This window comes from Mytilus edulis, chromosome 5 (genome assembly GCF_963676685.1).
Source record: "Mytilus edulis chromosome 5, xbMytEdul2.2, whole genome shotgun sequence".
NCBI classification, from domain to species: domain Eukaryota; kingdom Metazoa; phylum Mollusca; class Bivalvia; order Mytilida; family Mytilidae; genus Mytilus; species Mytilus edulis.
Window position 1 is genome coordinate 77274178 of NC_092348.1, and position 20677 is coordinate 77294854.

Sequence of the window (20677 nt, forward strand, 5' to 3'; positions counted from 1 at the left end):
AAAAATAAAAAAGACAAACAGAAAAACAATAGTACACACGACACAACATAGAAAACTAAAGAATAAACAACACGAACCCCACCAAAAACTAGGGGTGATCTCAGGTGCTCCGGAAGGGTAAGCAGATCCTGCTCCACATGTGGCACCCGTCGTGTTGCTTAAGTGATTACAAATCCGGTAAAGAGTCTAATTCGGTAGGTCATATTCATGAAAGGTAAGGGGATTGTAGTTACGACGTAAGGAACATATCCGATATCATTTGTGAAACGGTTATTCCATAACGGTCAACCAACTCGTGATGGCGTCCGTAAAATTTACGAAGGGATGATTTCAACTTCACCATTTGGAACTCTTGGTTTAATAGCTTCCTTGTGAGCAGCAAACCTCTATCAAGAAAATCATGATAGGAAATGCAAGCACGGGAATATCGTATCAATTGGGAGATATATACCCCGTATGCAGGTGCTGCTGGAATGTTGCTACTTAGAAATGGAAAGTTCACAATTGGAAAGCTGAAATCATCTCTTTTGTCGTAAAGTTTTGTTTTCAACCGACCCTCATTGTCAATTTCTAGATGTAAGTCAAGATATGAAGCCGACTTAACTGTATCTGTAGTATCCTTTATCTCTAGTTCGATTGGAGAGATGCGTTCCACATAGTCACCAAATTTTGAATTGTTTAGTGAAAGAACATCATCTATATATCGGAAAGTAGAGTTAAAGGATATTGCTAACTTCTTATCTTTCTTCCTAAGAAGTTCCTGCATGAAGTCAGCCTCATAATAATACAGAAACAAGTCGGCGAGTAGAGGGGCACAGTTTGTTCCCATTGGAATGCCGACAGTCTGTTGAAAAACACGTCCTCCGAACGTAACAAATATGTTGTCAATCAAGAAATCAAGCATCTTGATAATATCAGTTGTAAATTTCTCGACCTCCTATATAAGAATTTTGTTTAACAGGGATACTTGATGGAATGCTGTACATTAAGTGTTTTGTTAAAACAGAAAAGAGTGCAATACAATAAAGAATTTATGATATATCCGTGTTTGTCTGGTAGTTATGCAGTTAGTATGACTTGTCCTCGAGGTAAAGAACGGTACCGTTTCAAAAAATTTTCTCAATTTAAATGACAATGTAATGCAATCAAAGTGTATTGTATGTGTATTTTCAATAAAGGACATGAAGTGCGACTGATGATACTCAAAGTTTCGATTACTTTATTAAGGAGTGTTTTCAGCCGTATTCACCATTGTCTTATTAGTTCTGATTTTCTGAATGCGTCTTTTAAGACATTGTTCAAACTAAATCAATTATCTGTCATCAAGGACCGATGATATACATTTCGAACTGCTTATTCTATGTTTCGTTGTTTTTCATATTTATGTTTTTCCTTTAGAGTAAAAACAAACTCTTCAAAGATACCAGGCTGATCATTTTGTATAACAAAAAGTCTCGAATGTATGTTGTTCAATACGTTTACTGTTCGTCAAGATGTATTCCTTTCAGCAACAGTGAAAATGAAGAATTACAAGGTATACATCTATAGTGGCCATATTTGAAGACAAATATATCCGTTGCAAGATAAATGATAAGACTTAACACATCTGCAACAAACGAGATAAATCACTGTCAAGTCATTTTCTTCAATCAAACTGATTCAATTCTTTCAATATGATTCAATTATTTCAACGTACTTCAAAGTGTTATAAAGAAACAAAAGATCCCAATAATTGTGGTCAATTGATTTATATGATATACAATCAGTTGATATTTAAATAGTGATCGAATTAAAGTATTATATTGCAGTCCGGTCCAATAGACTGGATATTTATTGTTATTAGATATAATCCTATGAAAGGATTCAGTAATGACTACAGAAGTTTAAAATGGATTACAGTAAATATATTGACTTTGACCAAGTCACACATATATTAGTACAATGTATTCCGGAATGTTTAAATGCTAAATGGTGTATTTAGGTGGAATATCAATTGATGATTTTGTAACCTTGTGAATATTGCAACATGGATTAAATCACAAGACTTCTCGTAAAGGTAGGAGACGTTTTCATTCGGCAGAATTTATATTGCAATATATTTGTCTTTCCTTTAGTAACCAATCGAAATCGAAATAAACTAAATTCGATGGAGGTTATTTTAGAAATACAACATAACTCCCATTATGACATTGTGTTTAAATATCCTAGGTACTTTAGTACCTTTTACATCTATGAGACAGTGTAATTGTATTATTTATTTTATGGTATTGAAAATTATCATAATTTGTAGATGTTTGTTCCTAGTATTCTAAAGATTTGTCCAACAGATGAAGGAACTGGTATTTACCTAGAATGGACTGTAAGAATTATCATATGTAATTTAAGTTTTGTATATCAAAATGTATATATTATCAATGTCATTCTTACTTAGAACCCATATACCAAGTCCTTGATTATAGATGATACGTTAAAAACTGTGAATGTCGGTGCCAAAGTGATAGCAACGTTATCTTCTATAACCAATTCTGCATAGTATTGAGTGAATACTAGTAGTGGATAATGAAATTTATGGCAAAACGCAGACAGATTTTTTTTATGTTAATTGATGTTCAATTTCCTACACTACAATATCCGGTTGTCATCTTCTAGGTTTTCGTTATGAAACCATCAAACATATGTTCTTCTCTGTTAACGTATATTCGCTAACCAGAATATGAGAAAGTCTCCCGTTTCGTTTGTTAAACAATCAGCCATATGGGTAATTTATCGTTGGAAGTGCTTCATTGTTGCTCACAGTTCGTCTGTTAAGTTTATTGTGATCTATGCAAATTCGGCTTGTTTTAGGAAAACAACAGGTCTTACATTACTTCTGATAATAAAAGAGTAAGAATAAGAGTGATAAGTTCCTATTTCATCCGGATAAGACGATCAATTTCAAATCCAAAAGGTATTTTCCAGCGAATTTGTAGCAAAGACACTTTTAGTTAGACCTATTCGAATGCTTCATAATTATGCATTGCTTATACAATTTATAATAAGGATAGATTCATATATTTTAGATTCCAGAAAAGGATTGCAAGCCACCAGTCCATGGGTATATTGTTGCTTACAAAAGACATGAATTAGATATCAACTACAGCTGTAGAAGTCTTAAAGGCGGTCGCACCTGCAGTCATGTGATTTCATTATCACGCGTTAGCAGTAAATATAATATTATGGTTTCTGCGTATGGATACAAAGAACATGGAGATTTCTGTCCGCCTGTCATTCTCTGTATGTCTGGTAGGTAATGTAATTCTCCCTAGCTATACATGGCATAAACAAACAAAAAATACGAAGTTAGTATTTGTTAACTGATATATCTTACGTTTGTTATTTTGGGATGATGTTGTTTCTTTATCCTGAATTGTATTTATCAACTGTTATTCGACTATCTTTTTAGCTTTATTTCTCTAAATATAAATCTGAGTTTGAATTCAGTGTCTAATTTACTTAATGAAAAAATTACATGCAAATATAAATCTGAGTTTTAATTCAGTGTCTAATTTACTTAATGAAAAATTTACATGCATAACAAAATTTAGATGAAAAATAATAACTAGATCAGTATTTTATTCAATATTTAAATGCCATTTGTATTAAATCAACAATTACATAATCGTTTTGGAATATATAGTATGCATCAATGATTAAATGTTTGTAAACAATATTAAGTAATTATACAACAAATATGACCTTGGTTTCTGTTTGTTTGATATCCTATCGTTTTAAATACTTTAACCATTTATGTTTTAATTCATTAGTTATTTTTGTTATAATGCATTTATTTTATTTGCCGTTGTCTACTCGTCTAGTTCCATTTGCTTCTCATGATAACTTATAGGTTTTCTTTTCAGACGACATACAAGAATCATGTTATGAAGCTAAGAATCACTACGAAACGGACAGATACGTTGTTTATAGAGAACTAATGTGAAAATTATAAGGGATATGTTTCAATTACATATATTGGCGGATTTCTTTTTGTTTAGATTTAAGAAACAGTCATTTGCAAAGTCGTGCATTTTAAAGCTTTGCGTTTTTGAATAAACTTTTTTTTCAAAATCTTTGGATGCCTCTTGTCTAATTCTGCATAGATTATCTCGACAAATATAATAAAAATTATCAAATTTAACCCTACTGTTATGCAAAATTTTACCTTATAGACAATTTGGCAGGCAAATATTCCCTAGCCAAAGATCTTGAACAACCCCATCTTAATTAAAACTCGAAATTTACCCTTAAGACTTTGTAGCAAGAGAGATGGGTTTCCTTCTTCCTATCATTAAATGTTTATTTAACGGTGAAAGTTGACATTTGTATAGTAGTATATGACGATTTTGCTTACACATTGGTTTTTGTATACATCACATTTTCGTGTCATATAATTTCATATAATTCGTTTTAATGTCCTTCATGGCGTGTTATCTTAGCTGCATTAAATAAACATTATTCAACTGATTTGGTTTTGCTTGGTACTGTTATAATGATTAAGACCTTGTTACTTTTTATAGTATAGAACTTGGTGTTACAATTAGGTAGAAGATTATAATATTTTAATTTCTGTTTTTAACTGTAAGGAGTGTTAAGAAGCACTTAGAAAGCTTGAGTTAATGTTTGAAAAAATCTTGATACTTTGCCTTTTTGGTACACAACAAAAGAACATTTTTATTTTTTTTTGCGTTGGAAATGTTTTTTTGAAATTACAACCACCAGGTACACTTGACCCAAAACATTTGAAAGAAACGGACACAAAGACCAAAACACATAAAACAGATATATGGAATATAAAACATCCAAATTTTTTGATCAACTTTGCTAAATGGAGTCAGAATCTAAATGTTAACAATTTCTGAATCTATATATATATGGCTATTAAGCGATATATTTTAACATTTTCATCAAACGGGAGGTTTGGCTAGCAATTAAATCAGGTTCAATCGACCATTTTATTTCTTAAAATGTCTTGTACCAAGTCATGAATATGGTAGTTGTTTTCAAATATGTTGGCGTTTGGGTTTGTTGCACATCAGTGTTCCTGTTATTCCTTTGTTTTATTCTTTTTTAGTTGATTTGTTTCCTTCGGTTTTAGTTTTTTAACCCGGATTTGATTTTTTAACATCGGTATACTACTGTTGCCTTTATTATCATACATTTTGTATTAGATCTTTATTTAAGAATTGAATGCTGCTTTTTGTAAAAATTATTGGGGTGTAAAAGCGTTGACCGAAGTACATTTTGTATGAAGCGCGGAAGCGCTTCATACTAAAAATGTGCGCACGGTCAACGCTTTCACAACCCTATAAAGTTACAAAAAGAAGCATTCAATACTTATAATTACATTTTTTTAGCTAGAATCATGAAAACACGATTTTTATCAAGTTTTCATTTAATTTACCTGTGCACTTTATTGTGGGACCTCGTGTCATCATGAATGATAAATGTTATTGTCTAATACAATTGTTTCAGGAATAGCACGAGATGTGCAGTTGGCCAATCAGAATAACGTATTATAATGAAACATACATCTAATGTAATTATTAATCATACAATTTACGTATTTCCTCATTTTTCGGTCGATAAACACATCATTTTTTGTTTGCAGAAAATATTGATTCGGTAATTATCTGTAAATTTGAATTTCATAAAATGTTCAAAACGCTGATGTTTTTCTATCCAAAGGCATATGTGTTTCTCGCCAGATTAAGCATAATTCGGGAGAAAGTTCATTTTGTTGCTTTTCAAACGTGTTTTAATTGACTTACCGACTGTTTGAATTAAGAGTAATTATTGGCGTCTTAATTATGTTAACCATAGATGTAATACCCATCTATACCGATATTACATCTATGTGTTAACTAAAACGTGCTCCTGGCATCTTTGATGAGATTTTTTAAAACATGTTTAACTGTTCACATTAAGACCAAAACTCAAAGTGCCACAACTATACTTCTACTAAATAACGGGCTGATAGCAAGAACGCAAAATGTTTAATACTGCAGATAATCATTTTTTATCAAACTTATCAATAGACAGTATATTATAATACGTGGAGTGTCGTGATATTGTTGATATATAAGTGTTTTCAAGTATATTCAGTTATGATTGTGGTTACTTGATAATTTGCTTGTTCTGTTTCCTTGTTGCTATTGATATAATATTCTGGCATCAGGCGTAAGCTCCTACTGTTTATATGATTAATTAATAACCTCTCGTATTATATATCCCATTACAGTACTAAAGGTTTCATCTTTTTTTCTGCATTTTATTTGTTTCCAGATTATTTAGATGTAAATAGGAGTCAAGGATGTGGTGATATTAGAGGTTCGTAATTTATTAATGGCTAAACTGAAATCAGATAATAAGGATAATAATACACATACTTTTTGCTTAACATAGTGTTTATAATTTGAAAATTAACATTTCTTGCAGTATTGGCGAACTAAATCCATGTATAATTCATTATCCTTTGAGTGAGTTATATACTCAAATGACCTGTCTTGGTAAGGTTTCCGGAACAAACAAACGTTGGAAGAATACCCTCTTTCGAAAGATAATTTCGAAAAGTTTTAGTTCGAGAACTCACCGTCTCGCTCACCGTAGTTGTTTCGTTAAAATTTGTGGAAAAAGGCGACGAAGGTGTCAAATGAATAAGGTTCGCAGTGATCAAACACATACATACATTATGCATTGGTTTTGGGCAATGGGACATGGGAAATGTTTCATACTTGATTCATATTATGTTTGTCAGGAAAAGACTTCATAAAACATAAATGCTAAAAATACCGTTTTATCAGATCAGAAATTATTGAGTTGATTGCGCTTTTTGAAGAATGGACAAAAATGTGAGATTTAATATTGCGATTTCAGGAAAAATCTGTACAAAATTATTGATACAAGTTCAAACGTAGTCTAATTTATGTCGCTTCCTTGGACACATTTGTACAACGCCATCAATAGCAGTACTCGTACTATATAATCGATATAATATTTTCCAGAACTGCTACCAAAACCTAAGATAACCAAGACAAAGTCATTGCATGAAGGCAAAGGGCTACATTTGAAATGGAGAGTAGGTACAACCTTATTTTGTAATACTTAAGACACACACTGTAAATTTATGAAAATGTATTGAATTGTTTTGGTTTTTTTAACTTTGGATTGACAAAGTTAAAGCAGTTATACTACCCAATTCAAAAACTGATCAAAGATAGCAGGCTGCGATCACTCATAGTTTTTGGTGGGGTTCGTGTTGCTTATTCATTAGTTTTCTATGTTGTGTCATGTGTACTATTGTTTGTCTGTTTGTCTTTTCATTTTTAGACATGGAATTGTCAGTTTATTTTCGATCTATGAGTTTGACTGTCCCCCTGGTATCTTTCGTCCCTCTTTTATACTGTATAACAAAGAACTTGCATTTGTAATGAAATTTAGATCATTACTAAAGAGACTTTTACTTTCAAAATTCATTTCTGTTGCAGTATAAATGTAACCGTAAATGTTATCATCGGATACGTCGAAACAAAAAAGTCAAAAGACCAAATAACGAACGAAGTTGAAAATTAAAAGTTATGATAAACATGATGTAGCGAATTGTTATTGAAGATGTTGTATCCATTTAGTTCTGTCTATTCTTCAGTAGAGGCATGACAAAGTTTTATTTTTAAAGAAATATGCTCAAAGTAAAATGTAAAAAATAGAAAATATACCGAACTCTGAGAAATATTTCAAAACGGAAAGACCCTAAGCAAATGGCAAAATCAAAAGCTCAAACACATCAAACGAATGGATAAACTAGATGTGTCGAAACGACACGAATGGCCCCGTCTCAAAAAATTGAAAAATCTGCAATTTCAATAACACATGTGGACACAAACATGATGGTAGTCTCACATATCAAAAAGCAGCTCAAAATCTGAAGGCTTATAGAAAAAAGTCCGTATAACTGAGATTTTCAAAATTTTCAAAGTCATAAACCCTTAAATTTAGCACAAATCAGCGGAGCGGAACTAAACTTAAACTTGATCTGTAACTCATCATGGTTAACTGACATACCAAAAATCAGCCCAATATCTAGAGTATTTAGAAAAAAGTTCGTATAACTGTGATTTTCAACAATTTATCAAAGTCCAAAGCCGTAATTTCGGCAAAAATTAGCCGAGCGGAACAAAACTAAAACTTGATCTGTAATTTATCATGGGTAACCTACATACCAAAAATCAGCCCAATATCTGAAAGCGTTTAGAAAAAAGTCCGTATAACTGTGATTTTCAACAATTTATCAATTGAAAGTCAAAAGCCGTAATTTCGGCAATAATTAGCTCAGCAGATCGAAACTTTAACTTGATCTGTAACTCAACATAGTCAACTCACATACCAAAAATCAGCCCAATATCTGAAGGCGTTTAGAAAAAACAAATCCGTATTATTGTTTGTTGCAGAATGACAGAATGACGGAATGACGGACAAGGGTAAAACTATATGGCACCGACAACTTCGTTGCGGGGCCATACAAATATCATATTCCTGACTTGGTGCAGGCATTTTCTTTTTTTTTTTTTTTTTTTTTTTTTTTTCGATGATTTATTTCTTTATTCTATGATTCTCAGTGCTATATTTCAAAGCCACTTCGTCATATATTTCACACTTCTACTTTTATTTCCCATAACATTTGCCAACAAACGACCAATGTGATCCTGTAACCTTACAATAACATCCATTTATAACCTGTTGTCCGTGGTCAATACAGTTACCATATCTCCCTGGGCATTTTGATGTGCCAGCATTTTTTGTTTACAAGAAGTCCAAAACAACCTTTAAATTCTGAATAACCTCGTGCTGGTGCAGGCATTTTCTTATGTAGAAAAAAGTGGATTAAATCTGGTTTTAGCTAGCTAAGAAATCGACAATAACAACGGCTAGAGAGTTTTAAAAACAAAGATATGACTCCTGTTTTTTTTAAAGAAATATGCTCTCAAGTTTAAGAAATTGACATTAACAAAAGCTGTAGAGATTTAAAAAAAAAAATAGCATACGTTCAAGAACAATTAGGGTCTATATTCCTGATTGAGTTTTAGATTCATTTATTTTATGAGTAACAAAATAAGTTGTTTTCATGTTTAGGCTTTAACGCTTTTGTCTTTCATAGCAGCTGGTAGGGTTTACCCATAGACACAACTGAACTCAACAAGGTTTGATCTTTTATGTATTTTTTTCTTATCATTACGTAGGTTCCCTTAGACGTGTCTAATGTTATAATAGAAGGATACATTGTTGCTTACAAAAGATGCGGATTGGATACACAGTACAAAGAAAAGATGGTTCCTGGTATGAATACGAAGTGTCATGCAATTACTGGAACTAAACCATGTACATTATATGAAGTAAAAGTTGCGGCTTGCGCTAATGAGGGCACTGGTTTATTTTCTGTACCTGTTATTGTACGAACAGGAGGTAAGAATTGTCGGGATGGATTTCAATTTAAAAGATAATTTCATTTTGATTCAGTCTATAGCTTATATATTATCTGATACGTCGATACAAATTCTTTTTATACCATTTAACCTGTCAATGCAAAATCCCCCGTACCTTTTAGAAAAAGTTAAACTTGTTAAGAGTTGTGTTTGAACATATTAATGTCGACACCTCTAGATGGTTGTATAAGTCTTATAGCCTTGTTCTTGTTTGTCCCTTTGATCTGTAGTAGTTTTGTAAACATTGATTAATAACATTTGTAAAGATTGATGAAAACCATGATGATTACTTTTAAAAGAACAAGAGTGCACACACTGAAATGTCTCGCCTTCTTTACTAATCATTGATATTATGTTGATAGTCCTAAGTATAAAGCTTTATTACAACTGTCACATAAACTTTACATTAACCAAGATAGCTAAACAAAGACCAATGAACCATGAAAATGAGGCCAAGGTCAGATGAACCATGCCAAGCAGACATGTACAGCTAACAAAGCTTCCATACAACAAATATAGTTGACCTACTACTTATAGTTTAAGAAAAATAGACCAAAACACAAAAACTTAACACTGTGCAATGAACCGTGCAATTGAGATCATGGTCAAATAAAACCTGCGGGACTGACATATAGATCATAATATATTTCCATACACCAAATATATTTGACCTTTGGCATATCATATTAGATAAAAAGACCAAAACTTAAAAACTTAACTTTGACCACTTAACCATGAAAATGAGGTCAAGGTCAGATGACATCTGCCCGCTAGACATGTACACCTTACAATCATTCCATACAACAAATATAGTAGACCTATTGCATAAAGTATGAGAAAGATAGACCAAAACACAAAAACTTAACTATAACCACTGAACCATGAAAATGAGGTGAAGGTCAGATGACACCAGTCAGTTGGACATGTACACCTTCCAGTCCTTCCATACACCAAATATACTAGCCCTATTGCTTATAGTATCTGAGATATGGACTTGACCACCAAAACTTAACCTTGTTCACTGATCCATGAAATGAGGTCGAGGTCAAGTGAAAACTGTCTGACAGACATGAGGACCTTGCAAGGTACGCACATATCAAATATAGTTATCCTATCTATAATACTAAAATTACGAGGTCCAATTTGTCAGCCGTCATCACGTAAAAACGACGAATCAAAGAATTCAACTTTATATACAACTAATATAGTACTAAGGTGTAGATTAAAAATTACACCACTCCAGTCCCTTTTGTTTTCCACGTAATTAATATCGCCAATAATTAGGAAGTTCTGGGTCGAGTCCGATACCGATACCAATAGTATAATCACCTGTTACCTATTACCTTATCTGTACGTTCCGCATCTGACAGGCGCACCACCAAACGGTGTATTCAGGATTAATATGCTATATAAACGGGTCATAATCACAGGGTTGACACTACTAAATTGTCAAATTGTTACCTATTGTAGTATTTTAATCCGTAAGACTTTCTAAGATAGCAATACGAATACTAAAAATCTGGACTAAAAATAAGTTTCAATTTGTTAGTGGGCATGACGTAAAACAGCGAATCAAAGAATTCAACTTTATTAATAACTAATATAGGACAATACTGTTGATTAAAAAATACTCCATTCCAGGACCTTTTGTTTTCCAAATATTTAATATTACCAATAATTGATAAGTTCCAGTTCGACGGGTTCAAACAAAAAGATTTGAAAGCAGAGAAAATTGTGTATCTTATAATCGGCATGACTTTATCAGATGACAGTACTAATACTAAGATAAGGCTTGCGCATAGTTATATACTTTAATTCAGTCACGGACCCGCGATATCACGGGTGTGTTCTAGTTACTTATAATAAGAGAGAATTCAACATTACAAAAGTTCTGAACTATTTTTTCAAGTGGTCACTGAACCATGAAAATGAGGTCAAGGACATTGGACATGTGACTGACAGAAACTTCGTAACATGAGGCATCTATATACAAAGTATGAAGTATCCAGGTCTTTCACCTTCTAAAATATAAACCTTTTAAGAAGTTAACTAACGCCGCCGCCGTAGCCGCCGCCGCTGCCGGATCATTATCCCTATGTCGAGCTTTCTCCAACAAAAGTTGCAGGCTCGACAAAAACCTTTCTCCGGAAAACTCGAGATGAAAAGTTTCGAAAGTCCAAAATATAAAAAATCAACAATTTGTCTACATTCATATAATGTATTATATAAATATACCGAAACCATTTCACCTTAGTATCTTTTCCCATTTTTCAAGAATATCAAACCATAGCTGTTTTTTCTTATTTAGAACCATACATTCAAAAAAGCCGAGAGGGGAAAACTGAAGTCGAGTTAATCGCGAAAACACAAAAGCTTAAAGTCAAATTTACCCGTGGGAAAGGGTAAACTTGTTGAGTAGATCACTAGCTATAGGTGTAATGCTTACAAGAAATCATTCTCCATTAGCAGTTGAACAGACATAGTGAAAGCGTGACTTTTAACAGATTTAACAAGACTACTTTGGTTCAACATCGTAAAAATTCCAATTTTTAATAACTTTACATCTATTTGAATACTGATCTAAACTTTCTGTTGATCGAACTAGTTTAATTCCAGTTTTGTATTTCATATATCTCTCTGCAGTTGAAAATCAGCAGCCTCAGAAAATGTCAGAAAGAGGAGGTGAGTTATTTGTACTAATACTAAGACAATGAAGAGATAGTACCAGTGTTAGAATAACACTCCATTTATTATTTGGTGTTTTGCAAGCGCACATAACTGTAAAGCATTCAATTAATTATTTCTCATCTAAATTGGGAATCAACAAAACATATGTACTCTCTGATTTTGCCTACATTACATGTTATTTTCAAAAAAGTGTTTCGAATTTTTTTTAAGGATTTATTATCTCCTAGAGCAGATTCCCTATGCTGTACTTTTTCTTCAAATAGGAAGCAATCCGTTTCTTTTGCAGAAAAAGTAAAATACGTAGAAATACAATGATTAGAGACCTCAATGAAATTGCATTGGATAATTGAATACATCTTAAGAGAATATAAATGATGCCCCTAAGGTTGACAAAGGTTTAAAATTTGACAGGAAGATACTGAGTGTTAAAAATTTGCATTAGACATGTTATTAAATACTATGTCGTTCAGCTGGTAAATGAAAATATACAGATGAGACATTTCGTGTTAACCAACTCAAATTGATCAATTAATAAGTTTTTAATTTCGACTACAATTGTATCTTTACAGAGCCAACATTTACCCCTGCAATAACTGGGATATGTAATATAATTGGTCATCCGGGAGTTTTTGTCAGATGGAAGGTTTGTTGTTACAGTATTTGAATATTCATCAACTTAATCTAATGTATATTTTCTATATTAATTACATTTTTTTTAATTGTAATGTATATTTCTATAATTGTACTGAATGATGAAGCTGTGTAGGTGTGTTATTGGACTGCGGTTGTCGATGTCTAAATTCATGTTTCTTAATGTTACATGTTATATACCAAATTACTAATATATATTGTACATCGAAAAACAAATAATCAGTATGTTTAGTCTTATAATGTGCATATTGAAAAGCTGAGTTTAGAATTGTTAAAATGCTCGTAATAGAATAACCACTCATGGAAAACTTAAGTGTTGGCTTGGGTCAAATGATGATTGGATTACTTAATTAAATATTTGTTCATTTTGAAAGATCATATCAATAAGATGTGGTATGAGTACAAATGAGACAATTCTCCATCCTAGTTACAGCATATAAAAACTAACAACCTTTAACACGAAGCCTTGGGTAACATTGAGTGAACTGCAAGTTATAGAGGACCCCAAAATGACTAGTGTATACAAAACAAATGTGATTGTTTAATAGCAACTGATCAAAATTGATATACATGTCCATATGTGTTTGATATGTGTATTTATCTGTATTCTTTTAAATTGCCATTTGAATCCACATTGCAAAAAAAGAATTAGCAAAAATACCAAACTGTAAGGTGAATTCAAAACGGGGGATCCATAAAACATGACAAATTCAAACATTAGATTATATCTACTAGCGGTATAAATGGAAAACAGCTGTCATATTCCTGACTTGGTACAGGCATTATTTGAAGCCAAAAAAGAGGGGCGAAAGATACCAAAGGAACAATGGTGGATTTCCCTGGTTTTAAAGCTAGTTAGCCACAAAATCAACTGCAATCAAAACCACTCTATGTTCAGATACCTGATAATGCTGATATGAAGAACGTGGATGGCTATATTGTTGCATTTCGTAAAACTGTTCCAAGTACTGCAGAATACCACAGATGTGTTATCCATGACAACTCTATGACATCACACTACAAAGAAGGGCTCCAGTTTGGTATGACCTATCAAGTGAAAGTTGCAGCCTACAATTCTCTTGGATGTGGACAATTTACACTGCCCAAATTGTTTGTGTTTCATGGTTTGTATTTTTATCATTTTTTTTTTTTTTTGAAAAATTAATGATATGTTTAAGATCATCACATATCAGAGCATTTTCAGCACAACAGATATTAGGTCCGAGACCACAATTGTCGTCCCTTGATTTTCGAATATAGTCCCTAGTGTTGACAGTGGGTTACTTGCCATTAATTTTTATACCCCTTCCAAATTTATTTCTCCATGTTTAATGCCTCAAATTGGAAGTAGGGGGTGAAATTAAACTGTAAAAAAATTTGGGTCCAGAATTTTAAAGGAAAGTAGTGATTTGGTCCAGCTGAAAAAGGTTGAAAATTAGCACTTCGGAAGCTGTCAAAAGATTTCAAGACGCCCTAAACATAAAATTGTTCATATTTTGAGTTAGACCCGATGAAGTTTTCTATAATTTTGATAAAATTGGTCCCAAAAGTAGTACAACACACTGTAAAAGTTTCTTTGAGAAAGCGCAGGTGGGATTTTTTTTATTTTCATTTATGTTCTAAAAGAAATGCACTACGAAATAATTGTGTTCTCGGACCAGAGTTAAATATCATTGAGATACTCAAATCCCAGAGGTAATGACAACTGGTCAAATAGAATACATTGGAAGGGAACAGTAACAAATGGAGGTGTCCCCATCACCAACGTAGCTCTTAAAAGTTGTCTTAATAAATGTATATATTATTTCAAGTGAAATTTATATCCAATCTTTATGTATGTGTTAATACTGTTCGGCAACAATCACAGCATTTTAGAGACATACATTTATGAGATCATATATTTTGTTTACATAACTAGAAATACAGCTGCTGTACAGACCACACTTCAAACGTTTCAAATAAAGCTACAGATACACATAGGTTAAAATCGAAGTACAAAAATTATAAACTTAAACGGGATCACACCATTGACATTATAGACAACTCCTGATCTACATGCATTTTACTAAAATATACACGAAATGCTGTCAAAGATAACATAAAAAATGGAAACTATAACAACAGTGGATATCATAAAGGTCTCAAGCTATGCTTAATTGCTTACTGTGAATTCATTATTATTCGTTGGATACTAATTTTCGTACGTTTCATGGATATAGATGAACCACGAATTCAAATATTCAAAGAATAAAAAAAATTCTATAGGCTGTGTATGAAAAGATTGGCAAAACCACGAAATCAAATATTCACGAATATGCACTTTTTCCTAAATCACGAAAATTGATACGCACGAAAATATTTGAATCCACAGTAATTGATTATACAAAAGTTGAATAACATTCTTTTTATCTTTCTTCAGGAAAGGATGCATCGAAAAGGCGGAAACTGAACAGGAAGCTCAAATTCAAGACTAAAATATCATGAGAATTTTCAGAATAAATATTTTTGTACATGTTGTATTTGCCGTTCTTCATATGTCATTGATTAATATATATTTGTATCTATTGCATGTCTGGATATACACATTTTGAAATACAAATGAAGTATTAAGTTAGAAGTTTTGAACAAGTATTTTTAGTATTTATTTTGATTGGTTAATGTTAAGTCACCATTCTCAAACATCAGACATGTCAAACTCACTGTTTTTCACATATACACCTATCTTTTTTGTGCTATATTCCTGCCACGTAGTGATGTCATTTTGGCGATATTTTTTTAACATTGCCATATAAGAGGGAGGTGTGGCGTGCCATGAAACCAGGTTCAATCCATCATTTTTTCCTGAAATGTCCTGTACAATGAATAAAGGGATATGGCAGTTATCAAGTAGTCCGTACCTGTGTATTATGGCATTTTCTTTAGTATCAACATCTAGATTCACTCAACAATAAGAGAAGGTAGTTTCAAAACTCCGAAGCACGGCCTTATTTCTGGTAAAATTTATGTTAATAGTTTACAAAGTCGTTTCGTGGAGCACTTGGAAGACCTAGCAATATAACGCTGACTGTAAGGAGCCATATGTAATTAAGGTTTCCAGTGCAGTGAAATAAGATCTAGTTTTGATCATCTTCAGTTGAAATTACAAAGGAACATAGAAAAGATCTTATTATTATTCAAGATTTCCTCTGTGATAGATTTCTTGGGGTATAAATTTAGCGTCCAAGTGAAATGTCCGAACCTAATTCATATATATCAAGCAGTATGTGTAACAGGATTCACGCACAAAAAGATTTTGGTCGGTGCTTTATCTGCAGAGACAACAACGTATTTGTCAGGCAGGTATTTAGCTTCAATTAAGTCTTGAAAGATAGATGAAGCATGATTTTTTAAAGACCCATTCAGTTTTTTTCAGTACTTATCTGTATCAACGACCTCGCAGCCTACCATTCGGAAAGTGTATCTACGTCTCTTTTTACTTGATTTTGTCTATTGCGATCAGTATTCAAAATGTGTTTCCAAAAAACGGATTAACGGCTCAGAAAATATTGGGCTCCTAGATAACAAATCTTGTAGAGAAGTGTTATTGACGATATTCAGGTCACCAGTAATAATGGAGACTACGCTTTTCAGATATCATACCTGATTCCATAAACATTAAGATCCCAAGAGTATTTTTAAAGCCTGACTGTTTAATTTTAGTTAAAAATAGTCTTGTTTTTGTTTTTCTACAATGAAACATGTCTGTTTGGACTATACCATACGTTTTAAGAAAAAAACGAATTAATGAATCTTAAAATATCGATAGATGTTTGGAAAGACTGGATATTTTCTAGAACTAAAGTGATCACTAACGTCACTGTGATATTGTTCATTGTCCTATAGTCTAAACAAAAACAATAGTAAGTGTGTTCTCACAAGGAGGCGAGATGATATTATCACACCATGGTCTGCCGATTTTAGAGTAGTTTACCCAAAGGATGACAGGGGGAAGCAATTGTGGTCTCATATCTTTGTCAGAACAGCAGTGAAGTCCTTGTCATAGTGGGGTGTCTGTTTGTCTGTGTGGGATGTACAAGAAGGCAGCCACGTCCAGTCAAAATGAAGACTTTAAATCTGATACCTTGTGTAGAGAGAGTACCTTGCTCTCTGCACATTAGGAAACATTGCACAACTCTTTGACGATCCTGATGTGGTCTGTAGCAAAGCAAAATACTGTCCCTATCCAACATACCATCATTTTCTAGTGGCAGTCTAAATTAACCTGACCTATCCTTGACTGCCTCTATTACATGTCATATCTATTGTATTTACTGTTCATTTATTCTCGTCCTGAACATGCATGACATGTCAACAATCAAAAGTATCTCAAATATTAACCTATCCAGATATCTCAGAAGTACAAAATAGTTACTCTCAATCTCAAGTAGAATATTTATGAAAGGTTTGTAAATTATGTTGTCTCTTGTGTCAATATGTTTGATTATACTTTCATGGGCATGTTATATGATCCCCCTCTTTTTCACCAATAATAAATACAACATAAAAGTCAAAAGTTTTTAAAAAGCAACATTTAATTCTTTCAAACATCTACACAATGTAGTCAAATAAATACAATTGTATAAAAAGACAACCATTAACAAGTGAAGCATTCAACATTATCATGTTGATGCTCTAATATCTAAACATATAATTACAAACTATTTATCAAACACTTTATTGTGCAATTTACAATAAATTTTACTTTCAAGCATTTGTATTTGAGAAATTGCACTTACATGGATTAAATATACATATTATTGTCAGGCTAATTTGATTGTGAAGCCATCATAAAGTGTTTTACTCTTTTACTTTTCATGCTAGGTAATCGAAAAATATATATCATTGTAAAATAGACTGTTCATTTATTTTGTAAATATAAGAACAAGTACGTATGCGTTTTGCTCATTTGTATGGCAAAACAAGGAAGGAGTTTCAACACTTGTGTGTCTCAATAATCAAAATTGTCTCTAATTGTAATAAAAATATTTTTTTAATGGATCAAGTGAACAGAAGTGAAATGTGAATTCTACTCAGGTGCTGCTATATGAGATTGCTGTGTGACTTTATATCATTATAGTACCATTTGAGTGAACACATAAAATACAAGGCACAATATGTAGTGATGAATTGTAAAAATGATAAAAACAAAATCACAAGGCACACACTGTTGTGATTTATAATGAAATTAATTGGTGAAACGGAAAGTGCACTCTAAGCACTTGTGTGTACCTTTCTTGTGCTATGAAAACTACATTTTCTTGTCAAAGGAAATTTGCATTTTCATTAATTATTTAAGGAAATATGGTACAAAAGTTGATGAATGCAAACTTATTTTTAACAAAGGTGGAAAGAAAAATACTGATTTATCATTTTTTGTAACTCTGGAATGTGGAAAAAATGTCATGAAGTAAAAGAAAAATCAATCAAGTTATATGCAATATAATAATAAGATGTGGTTAGATTGCCAATGAGACACCTCTCCTTTCGAGACCAAATGAAGAAAAAGATAACAACCATACGTGATTGCACATGTTACCTTAAAACATGTTTACTGAGACAAACAATGGTAAATCAGGATACATTAATGAAAGCATATGGAAAATGACACAAAAAATAATGACTTCATAACATCTCATTCAAGTGTTAAATGTCTGGGTAAAACGAAGTGGACCCCATATACCAAATTAATCACTCAACATTTGATTAAAATTACACACAGGCACACATAACTAAAAGCAAAACAACACAAATCTGTGTGAAAATTCAGGAACAAATTTCTTTAACAGCAAAACTTAAACCACCGATTATAACATAGAATGAGGAATGATTTGATATAGATGTAAATTAATACAAGAATTATTTCTTGATCTCCTATAACTAAATGATGAGACAGAAAAGTATTGCACTAAAACATTCTATTTTTGTTTAAATCTACAAATGCAAAGAGGTCTATAAATGCTGTGTTACTTTTCTTTCAGAAGAGAAACTATTGTTTAAGGAATGTAATTTCAATGAAGTCACAACCAAAAAATAATAATTCAAATTCATACTAATAAAATATTATTGGTTGCTTAATGTCCAGTGGCAAATATTTCATGCATATTCAGGACGAATATTAATAAAATCTAAAACATTGTCTACCATATTGGTCTAAAACAACTTGTTAACACAACCACAACTATTTAGATAGAACATATCATAAATTGCTATAGTTAAATAAAAATTTAAGATACCATCACAACTGATAATATCAAATGTCTGATTTCTGAATCAAGAGTTGTAGTAAAAATCAACTAAATGACATATATCACACAATGTATCTAAAACTCTGTTTTCAAATAGACACAACAAACATATAATTTGGTATTTTCCATTAATTAAATAAAACACAGTAAAACAAGGCAAAACGTCCCCATTTTCTATATTTCATATAAATTTCTCATTCTTCAAATATGATTTTGATGGATTTGTTTGGATCTACTGATTTTTGTTTTGACATCATTAATAGATCATTTACTGCTACACACATAAATTTCTAAATAACTCAAACACTTGACATCATTTAGAAAAAAAATTTGAAACTACAGACAGTTTTCAATTATAGGTAAAGATTTCATCAATATCAGACAGAATTACTTTGAATTTAGTTTTAAACGTAATACAGAGACAAATCTTTGTATTGGGACTCGACATGTTCATTCACAGTAAGTCTAGAAAAGAGTTCCAAAGTAAATCCAATTTATGACTAGTACACAACATCTTGATAAAATTTTCTATAAAAAAACTAAACATTTCAAATCTAATAAATCTATATTAACACATTGTATCTACAAATAAACTTCCCATAACATTACAGATAAATCTATATATACAACCTTAACATTATTTGTCACAATGTTATATTCAACAATTGGATTAAAATTAAATAGAATATAAAATCACTAACTTATCACAATTTTAATAAACAACATGATTAAATATTTATGTAGTACATGTACTTTAATTTCAAAATGATCTCAATTGCCATACAAGCCATTTCAAATGCATTTTTATATACAAATTTTGTGGGAATCTTTTAGACAACCCAAGGTGATAATAATAAATCAAAATAAAACATATTTCATTACTTTTGTTTATTCTATGGATATTTATTCTAACTTCTATCTTCTCTACAAAATGCAAGTAGATATAAGAAGATGTGTTAAGAGTGTCAACGAGACCATTCTCCATCCAAGTCACTATGTGTAAAAGTAAATCATTATAGGTTAAAGTAAGGCCTTCAACACGGAGGCCTGGCTCACAATGAACAGCATGATATAATGGGCCCCAAAAAATACTGGTTTTAGCCATAGTTTCAGATCAAGCAAAGAAAGGGGAGATAATTTAACCATTGATCCAAAATATTTAATTTTTTATAATCAGAATATGCATCTTCTATTCAATTTAAAATTGTCAGTAGTAAAAATCATATGGAAATATTTTAAAAACAAAAAACAGAAATATTATCACAGATACACTAACAAAGATGTACAAATAATTTGGGATTGTCTAAAAATATTACTCGCTTTTTCAGATAGATAAAGTTATATATTCTTGATGACATCTCTGGTCAGAAAATGTCAATCACAATTTTCATTAAAATTGATTGATAAAGGGTTTGAACTTTTCAAAGGATGTGAATACAAAAGATCATGATAGGTGAAACAAACATTTTTTTAACTGATATGATAAAGAAAAGGATGAGTGTAACTATGTAAAGGCCAAGACAGACAATGTGTTTATCAAAG

General features: G+C 31.8%; 1 protein-coding gene across 1 annotated transcript; it reads left to right on the top strand.

Moving 5' to 3' along the window:
- The first annotated feature begins 1764 nt into the window (after positions 1-1764).
- On the top strand, positions 1765-15367 carry LOC139524487 (receptor-type tyrosine-protein phosphatase delta-like). The gene is made up of 10 exons (XM_071319280.1): positions 1765-2056; positions 2291-2359; positions 3060-3282; positions 6319-6363; positions 7038-7111; positions 9270-9492; positions 12156-12194; positions 12770-12843; positions 13750-13975; positions 15271-15367. The coding sequence occupies exons 2-10, from the start codon at positions 2291-2293 to the stop codon at positions 15333-15335; spliced, it is 1038 nt and encodes a 345-aa protein (XP_071175381.1). The 5' UTR covers positions 1765-2056; the 3' UTR covers positions 15336-15367.
- The last annotated feature ends 5310 nt before the right edge of the window (positions 15368-20677 follow it).